Here is a 9,397-nt window from a genome sequence, read left to right on the forward strand (position 1 = left end):
TTTTAGTGAACATTGGTAGTTGAACTATTTACAATATGAATAGTATATATATATGACCGGTTTTTTGAAAATATTAACCACGACGTCAGTTGTTTGAATTTTGAGAACTAGGCTGGCTCATCCCAGGTCTTATGCTTTTCTGAATTAAGGTTGACTATTCTTACATGAACTGCTTGGTATTTTTCATTTTTGGGAGGGATAAGCATTTTACGATATTCCACGACGTCTCCCTCGATAGGCACGTATTCACCATCGATACTTTGGAAGCTTGTTACAATGTATGACAAACTTACTCAAAAACATGTACAAAAAGGCAATCATCGCCGTTATCAGGTTTGATAAAACCATGTCCCTTATCACGACAGAAGCTAATTATTTTTCCAATACCGTACTCTCCTTTAAAGGCACCTTCTGACTGGGACTTGGTCCTGTTTCTTTTATGGTATATTGGGCTTGGGATAAGCATATGTGGAGGTTCCATACCATACAATTGTAGCGGTTTGTGTCTAGTCAGAAGGTACTGTGTGTACTAGGCGAGCCTACAGATTGGCGTGAAGGCTGGAAAAAAGGATATAAAACGTGAGACTACGACACAGAAACCCACATAATATACTTACATTCACTACCGAAAGCAAAAGACAACATCCACTAATAAAACAAGCTACATATTACAATTTTAAACATGTTCGGACAATTCAGACATTCTAACCCGTCAGCCAAAACGACTCTTAAATATTGGCGCGTATCGTTGCAATGCTCAATGATGTGGAAGCGTAAAACTATCACACAATCGATCAAACGCCAAATTTCGCTTAGCAGAAATATCGAACTGTTTGTTCCTTTTCATCTCCATCTGTGTATTAGGTAGGCTTTCCCTGTTATTTGGAAGCATCACCTTTGATTTGCAACAGAACCAAGTATAAATGACTGACTTGCTTTCGCTGTTTCCAAACAAAAAAATTATAACCTAAATAACTGAATGTATTTTCTCTTACTTGAAATGAGGCCAAGATTATTTGCTATTTTACTGCTTCTGTTAGAAACTATAAAACATACTCGTAAAAGTGAGTACTCGGCTCACTCGTAGGACTCCATGCGCAAAAATTACCCAAGAATCCTTCACGTAAAATTCACCAACACTGCCGACGTAGATGATGTTCTACTAGCAAGCCATTTTCTGAAATCTGAAGCAGATGTATAAATACTGCCTGATATTCCATATTCTGAGCCCAATCTCATCAGGAGAATCCCTAAGGAAACTCGCGAGTTCTTTCACGGAAGAAGCATCATTGTACAAGGTGTCCCAGAAAACACGGCTTTATTATACAATAAGAGACGGAAAAAAGCTCAGAGGTTAAACGCCGCATTTTGGCATAGGTGGATAAGAGAATCTAGCTGTAAATAAATCCCCAATATCAATAGCTCATTAAGTGTTCGACATTGGATGCTGATCACGTTGTCTTAAGTGGACTTGTTTACCTGAAGGCTTTCGGTCATGCATCCGTACCAGATCACGTTTCGAACCAGCGTGGGACACTGCTCCTACGTTCACTAGCCAGATTACATTAAACGCTTCTCGATATATTGATAACGTATCAAATATATCTTTCCGATCTCCTCGCATCTGACTTCTGATTTCATTTGGTTGGGGAAAGCTTCGTATATAGAAGGTGCTACTGGTAGCAGGTTGTAAAATCAGAATACTAGTCGTATCTTCAAGAATATCTACCGAGTCTCAAAACAAGAAATAAATGGTTGAACATACCCAAGAATTTACAACCGGGCGACCTAGTTCTCGTTAGTGGCGTTTAAACGAGTAGAAGTCTATTGTCTAAAGCCATTGTCGAACAGGTAAGCTATGGCCATGATGGACGAGTTCGTACAGCAAAGTCGAGAACGGCGAACGAAGAAATCTTTCGGAATTTACGAAACCTATGCTTACTTGAAGAAGCCGGTTATCTGATGGCGACAACGACGACCCAGGACGATGTACGTGGTGCGCGTTTCGATGGGAGTGTAAAGTGAGATCGACAAACGAACTTACAAATGATAAGGCGAAATACTCACCACCACATTAACTTTCTTTTACCCTATATGATTGTATCTTGTTTATCCACCATTCACAATTTTATGTTCGTTCTAAAACAATATTCGCCTAGTCAACTCGTTTTTCCTATCCTCTAGTTACTGTTCGGTATGTTATTTATGTCTCTCCTTTTCCCTCTGTAATAGACTGTACTGTTTACTTGTATACTAACGTTGTTAATCTACATTTTTAGAAACAGATAAAGTTTATCGAGCCAAATATCTTACCTGTTCTGACTTTGGTCAATCAAGACTCTGTGCTCGACAGTCTAGAGAATAGCTTAGAGTTGCACCTGAAGAAATCGCTTTCTACATAAACGGCTTATAAGTGAACGACAGAAGTTTATCAAATAAAGTAGATGAGCATGAGCTTAGTAATGATAAAAATACTCATCTGATAAGAATATTTAGAATATGGATATCTTCTCAATCTACGAACCACAAGTTGACAGTACACGGGATTTCTATGCTTCTCAACAACAGAAAAATTGTTATGAGAGGCGAAGCAGCCTTGTACCTGCAATCTTGAAAGTAGATCAAGTGCACTACCAGGAATTTGCCAATGTTGATGAGTCAGCATGGTGCTCATTAAGATTGTTTAACACCCTGAGGTGTCTGGTTGGAATTATCGAAAGGAATCCCACTGCTGACAGCTAGTCTGACAATCGTATACTGGAAGGATTATACTGTTCTAATAGTCTCAGATTCACCCATATTCTGATTCTAAGAAGCTTGAATCACCTTTAAGTCAATTTCGCGAAACATATGTACATTAGTGGCGACCGCTCTTTTGAAGCTCGACTCATCAACCTCATAGAACGTCTGTGATTATTCAAAAACGTCAAGTAAGAAACTCGTTGGAGAAACAATCTGATTCCATCAAGTGTTGACTGAGTATTTACAAACGAAGAATTCCTAATTGACAATTTCTCAATCCTGATTCCCCTGGCGAAATACGATCACGCCCTCATGGCCTTCAATTTTATCGGGCAACGATAAAGTGCGACGCCTTACCGAAAGCAGGCGATGGAATTTCGAGCGGTTGGATGTAACACCTTCACAGGATAATCTACAGCAGTTGGACTAGGAAGTTCACCTTCTGACTGATGTGGACGTTCATTGGGGTTTCTTTTTGTTTACGATCTTATCTGCTACAACAAAGCCTGTCCTTCAAAATTTCCCTGAAAACTACTAGCACTACTGAGAGCAATATGAAAATACTAGTGACAACAGCACATACAGGAAGTTCAAACAAGCAAGGAACCAATGCACAAAATCAATAAGAGAAGAAAGACCTCAGTATCAGACAAGGCTAACAAATGTGTTTGTCTCCAATTCGAATAGCTAATTCCGCCATTCATCTTCTCTTCGACAAGCCGAAAACACAGTTTTCCTACTGCTAGGTCCTGAAGGCCCAAACAACAACAACTGTCCCATACTAGTTATATCGAAAAAAGCTTCACCTTCAACTCAATAGGGTTCCCACAAGTTAACATGTATGCTGGCTTGATGTATCGGAAACCACAGCATCTAAACAAAAACACCTTTTATGGCCGAGATATGGTCCATTCTATTATACCGAGGGAAGCAGCTTCAATCATATCGACACTGCTTAGCGTGATGATCTTTTATTCACTAAGACGAGTTATGTTATCAGAAAATTATAGGCTGGATCACATTACACCAGTTTGCAGAAGAGCTTGACACAGCAAACCTTCAAGAGTCCGGCGAGTAGCACTTTCCTCTACACTGTCAAGAGTTAAGGAGTCCTTAATATGCGACAGTCTACACGACTATTTACTATCCATTAGCTTCTGTTCACATGATCAGCACGGTTTCAGAAAGGAAAATCATCCTTGATCACAAGGGGATGGTTGGTGCCACATACCTTGAATTATCACAAACGTCCAATAGGACAAATCGTGTGTCTCATCAGTAAGTTCAAGCTGTTAGGCATCATGTCGCCGTTAAGAGATCGGCTTACTTCGTATCTAAATAATCCACTTTTCAAGGTCAGAGTAAACTTTGCTTTTTCTCAGGCTACAGAATGTCATGGAGGGAGATCTCCGGATGCATTACCAGGAGCTCTTCTCTTATTAATTAATTTAATTGATCTAACTCAACAAGAATCGCCCGATTTATCACCTTTCACTGACGATGTAGATCTCTGGAGAGGGTTTGCGACCAAGATGACCAGCTGGAACGCCAGGAGGAACTGACTCAACTTCAAGGTTGGACGAACAACGACGGACCTACACTTAACACTTCGAAGTGGAAATCAGCCCATCTGAGACATGTTGTGTAATATACATACATTGTAGGTAACTCCCCTTTAGAAGTAGCCCAAGTTGAAAATGATCTAGAAATCTTGGCACTCTCTGATCTGAAGTCAAGGAGAAGAGATCTGAGCAAAACGAACTGTTATTTGAGAATAAATTATTATTATTATCAATAAATGTGAGAACTACAGAGGAATCAAAATACTATCGGTACCAAGAGAAGATTTCAAGGGTGTTGCTGATTTAGTAGACGCTTAGTTTCGAGATAAACAGACCGGATTCCATAAGGATCGATAGTACACAGACCGAACCGCGACACTACGGATTATCGTTGAACAACCAAAGGAGTGGAACTCGTTGCCATACATCGACTACTATACCTCGTGGAGGAGCATAGGCCACTCACTAGCATTCTTCATCCAACTATGTCCTGGGCAATCCCCTCTAGTTCTTTACAGTTGCTATTCATCCTGTCCATGTCTGCTTTCAATTCTCGCCTTACTGTGTTGTTTGGTCCTCATCTTTTCCGTTTCCATTCACGATCTCAAGTTAGCGCTTTCCTCATGACGCAGCTTAATGATTTCCGTTATGTGTGTCCTATTCACTTCCAGTGTCCCTTCTCGATTCCCTCCTCAGCTGGAAGTTGGTTCGTTCTCTCGCACAGTAGGCTATCGCTGATGGTATCCTGTCAACGGAAACTGAGAATATTGAGTAGACAATTGTTTACAAATACTTGTACTGTTTTCATTATGGTTGTAGTAATTCTCCAAGTTTCAGCTCCGTACAATATAACTACCTGTCTTGACGTTCGTATTGAAGATTCTGGCTTTGATGTTGGCCTGCCGACAGTTGTTTTGAGTTCCGTATGTTCTTCAACTGTAGGAATGCGTCCGTTGCATTTACAATCCTTGTCGGTAAAGCGTCGTATTTAAAAATATGAACATGAAATACTGGTATTTGGAAACCAAATTTTGTATAATTTCATCGTTGTTTTGCGCAATGTGATTCATTCACATGACCTACTTTCTGATTGGATAGTACTTGATTGGTTTATCCAAGGTCCTCCCTAAACTGTTCAAGTTCGTTGGCTCGGCTCGGTTATAATCATAGCTTCGTTAGAGACCGGGTTCAGTGAAAGCTTGGTCAGCTGCGTTATTGCTTTTGTTTTTAGGTTGCATCCTCATAGTCGACGATACTATATTATATGAACGGCTTTGTGCGGGTTTTTGTGACCTTGTGGATGTCCACCTACTTTTTGGGGTTATAACCCAAGTCAAGTTATATGTATATATACATATAACTTCATATAACGTTTGTAAATTAGTGTGAGGAATTAGAAATAAGATTTTCGCAGCTGGATAGGGAGGTTAGGAAATAAGGCTAGGGCTTTCACCATTAATTTATATCAGATACAGTTCCAAAATGCTATTTAGCTGTATGGATGAGTGAATTATGCGCTAGAATCCATGAATTATAGTCTCGCTGTTAAATTATACCTAAATGCGATCACTTAAGTCTGAATTCTCCGTTGTTTCACCGTTTTGATTTTCCTTCCAGGTTGTTTCCCTACAAAAATGTTAATGGCTTTGCTTAATAATTTAATACATAAGCCTGAAGTTCTCTGTCGAAAATCAATTTTCCGTCTTGTGAACATTCCGAACTGTTTATACAGCACTGAACAAGATGATATACCGTTTCATCTCATGGTTGAAGGATTTTATGATAAAGCTTCAGCCCTTGTTGAACAAAATTTGATATCAAAACTCCAATCAAAAGCGCCAGACAATGAAAAGACGAAAATTGTCAAAGGGACCCTCAACATAATTCGGCCACCTACTCACATTTTCGAAGTTAACTTTCCGCACAAAGCTGATGATGGAACATTCAAGATTATTCAAGGCTTTAGAGCTCAACATAGTGTGCACAGGCGACCCACTAAGGGTGGCATTCGGTATAGCATGGACGTGTGCAGAGAAGAAGTTATGGCTCTTGCTGCTCTGATGACGTATAAATGTGCCGTCGTAGATGTTCCATTCGGTGGCGCCAAGGGGGGAATCAAGATAAATCCCAAAGACCACTCTCCAGCAGAATTAGAAAGGATAACCCGTCGGTTTGCTCTTGAGTTGGCAAAACAAGGATTTCTTGGTTAGTTCGTATTAACTCATGTAGATTTTCAGGTCCCGGAACTGATGTTCCTGCTCCGGATATGGGGACTGGACCTCGGGAGATGAGTTGGATTGCGGATACGTATGCAAACACCGTAGGTACGTTAAAATTAATCGTTAATTAGTGTTTTGCGCATTATTGATAAGTTCATATTAGTTTGTTTAGATACATCTTATTTTTCTGCCCGTTCCAGGTTTTAAACATATTACGTCTAACGGTTTTGAAACTTCATTGCTTTTTTGTAGGTCACAACGATATGCACAGTCATGCTTGTGTAACAGGAAAGTCCATCGCTATGGGTGGTATTCACGGTCGCATTTCGGCCACAGGACGCGTAAGTTATTATCGTCTAATAATCACTTCCACCTGTTAATCAAACTAAGTTTAAACAAATATTTACTTTGAAATTAAAAAACTCGCAAAATGTTTTGTTGTACCGGTGACTTACAAGCTCTTTTTTGTTTTATATTACAATGCCAGTGATCATACCATTTGCGTTGATTACGAACTTCCATGTCCAACGTTTTACTGTTAGCCGCTGCACTTTAACTTTTCAGGGGGTTTATCATGGGATAGACAACTTCTTAAATAACCCAAAGTATGCGGATGCTATCGGTTTGTCCCCAGGGCTGAAGGATAAAACTTTCATTGTTCAGGGATTCGGGAATGTTGGTTTGCATACAATGCGGTATCTAGTGCGTGCTGGTGCGAAATGTATTGGTATTGCTGAAATCGACGGACAGATTTACAACCCAGATGGTATAGATCCACGAGAACTCGAAGATTGGCAAATCGTAAGTTTTACTGTCTTACTTTTCGGTATCCTGTTTTAACAAACGATTGTCTTCTAATTATATTTGTTTCCTGAAATTACGTTCACCTTTTGAAAGTTTTCTCCGAATCGATTTTATTTGACCAATGGTTTTGTAATTCTGAACATGAAATTTTCTCGTTTAAAGGATTGCAGTTCACTGTTATTTAATGTAGCGTCTGTTGATCGAATATCTAAAATTTTCATTCTCGAGTTTATTCATGTTGATTACCATGATGCTTCATCTATGCTGTTTCCTTTATTGGCGACGTAGTGTATGAGAGGCAAATAGTAAAACTGGTGTTCGTAAACTAGTCGAATATGTTAAATGAACATGTGGCTCCTTATTCGCTATAGCTATGTAACGCCTCCAAATGCCCTGGTATGGCTTAGGGTGTGGATAGTTTGCTCTTCCGAAATGTCATATGGTTACGCATATATAGCCAGTACCACAGAAGTCTTACTATCTTATCGCGTCAGGGCTGTTGTTTACGAAATTGTGAGAATGGACAGGGAACTCTGGTGCTTTAACCGGGTTGGTAGTTACCGGCAATCCATCTAGTGGAGTTGGAAAAGCCTGATTTAAAACAAGTGGTGTACATGGGCTTCAGAATCTTTAGAGAACAAATTATTTATGAACCTGTTGTTGGCCACCGGTTACTATGGGATATTATCTCATGATGTTGCCCTACTGCCTTGTGGATTAAACATTTAGATAGAGGGCGCGGGAAGTAACCTAAAAAAACCACCTTTTTCGCTATGGGCGCCCGAGTTGTATCTCAACCCACACAAATTTGGTGATGACTGCAACTAGATAAACTATTCACGCTTTAACTCTCATTCTTGCAAATCATACTGAAAACTCTTTGTAATTAGTAATTTTTACTTTACATGGCGTCACCTATGTATTCTCTTTTATTCCCACTTTGTGTATTCCTTCATTCTTCAACTCATATAACAGCTCACCTATGGTGGGAATCCTGTCCTGTTTAGACGATCTCAAGTCACTGACTGATCAAAAGTTGAATGCTAGCATCGAACACGAATTCTGAACCCACCTATGCCACTCAAGCTAGCCTCCTTCAACAATCGCACACTAATACAGATCGGACAACAGATAGGGTTGGGTATGTCTTTAGAAGGTCTCAACATCAACGTCTGTTGTCTATCCGATATCCTCACTCAAGATTCTAGTGAAGAACTGCAAATTGACTCACCATCTGTTGCTTCAAAAGCTTGTTTCGTGTGTGGTTGTCCGGGGACCCTGTGGTATTTTCATCCAGTTCTTTAGCGTTGGCGTTGCACTAAGCGCCAGAATATAAGCAGGACTAATTGATGGGGTCCTAATCAACGGTCGATTATTTGCCATTAAGTAAGAAAGCTTCATCAAATCGAGAAGAAATCGGTGTGGGAAACGATGTCTTTTTTATCTCTGCCTATGCTCCAATTGATTGCTGCCCGAATTCTATCAAGGATGAGTTCTACCACCAGTTAAGTGGTCTCCAGAAAGTGCGTCCGATAGATATTGCGGTACTAGCCGGAGACTTGAATATGCAGATCGAGCGTCCAAGGACCGACGAGATTTGTTTATTTGGTCAACAGGAACTCGTCGGTTGCAGGTCAGATAACGGTGACCGTCTACTGGAACTTTGCGCAGACTACAGTCTGTTTCTGGATAGCACTAACTGCCGGTACAGTGATCACCGATGTGCTACCTGGTGTCCTCCCTCTGTATTTCAAGACTGGACTCATATTGATCACATCGCGTTCAGCTACCGCTGGTATGGTTGTGTACAAGACTGTTTCTCCTCTTGAAGTATTTATCTACACTCTGACCATGCCCCTGTTTACACCAATCTTATATTACTTTTCCGTGGCCAGCAAGTTCATCGTCCTAAACAGATTGATGTAAGCATACTGATTGCAGCTTCTGTTACAATTAAATATCGAACCGAGCCAAATTCGAGACTAGCTATCAACCCACTGAAAAGTATAGACGATCACTGTGTGCATTTGCGTAATGCCATGAAATGGAGAGTAAAGTTACTTGCCGCTT

General features: G+C 40.2%; 2 protein-coding genes across 2 annotated transcripts in view; one reads left to right on the forward strand and one right to left on the reverse strand.

Moving 5' to 3' along the window:
• On the reverse strand, positions 1-738 carry Smp_093830.1 (hypothetical protein). The gene is made up of 2 exons (XM_018789142.1): positions 294-738; positions 1-258 (listed from the first exon to the last, which is right to left on the reverse strand). The coding sequence occupies exons 1-2, from the start codon at positions 479-481 to the stop codon at positions 108-110; spliced, it is 339 nt and encodes a 112-aa protein (XP_018646467.1). The 5' UTR covers positions 482-738; the 3' UTR covers positions 1-107.
• Positions 739-5,455: 4,717 nt separating this feature from the next.
• The window catches only part of Smp_093820 (glutamate dehydrogenase, putative), a gene marked incomplete at its 3' end in the record, with an annotated part of 15,380 nt that continues 11,438 nt past the window's right edge, over positions 5,456-9,397 (forward strand). Inside the window, exons 1-5 of the mRNA XM_018789153.1 lie at positions 5,456-5,506; positions 5,922-6,509; positions 6,542-6,628; positions 6,776-6,864; positions 7,088-7,324. Coding sequence (XP_018646468.1) covers positions 5,939-6,509; positions 6,542-6,628; positions 6,776-6,864; positions 7,088-7,324 — 984 coding nt within the window. The 5' untranslated portion in view covers positions 5,456-5,506; positions 5,922-5,938. The remainder of the gene's footprint in view (positions 5,507-5,921; positions 6,510-6,541; positions 6,629-6,775; positions 6,865-7,087; positions 7,325-9,397) is intronic.

Source organism: Schistosoma mansoni (genome assembly GCF_000237925.1).
Source record: "Schistosoma mansoni, WGS project CABG00000000 data, supercontig 0136, strain Puerto Rico, whole genome shotgun sequence".
In the NCBI taxonomy this organism is placed as follows: domain Eukaryota; kingdom Metazoa; phylum Platyhelminthes; class Trematoda; order Strigeidida; family Schistosomatidae; genus Schistosoma; species Schistosoma mansoni.

Coding starts and splice junctions, on each gene's coding strand:
- Smp_093830.1 (XM_018789142.1), bottom strand. CDS start 481: ATGGAACCTCCACATATGCTTATCCCAAGCCCAATATACCATAAAAGA. Junction 259..293: donor CTTTTTGTACATGTTTTTGA/GTAAGTTTGTCA, acceptor AAGCTTCCAAAG/TATCGATGGTGAATACGTGC.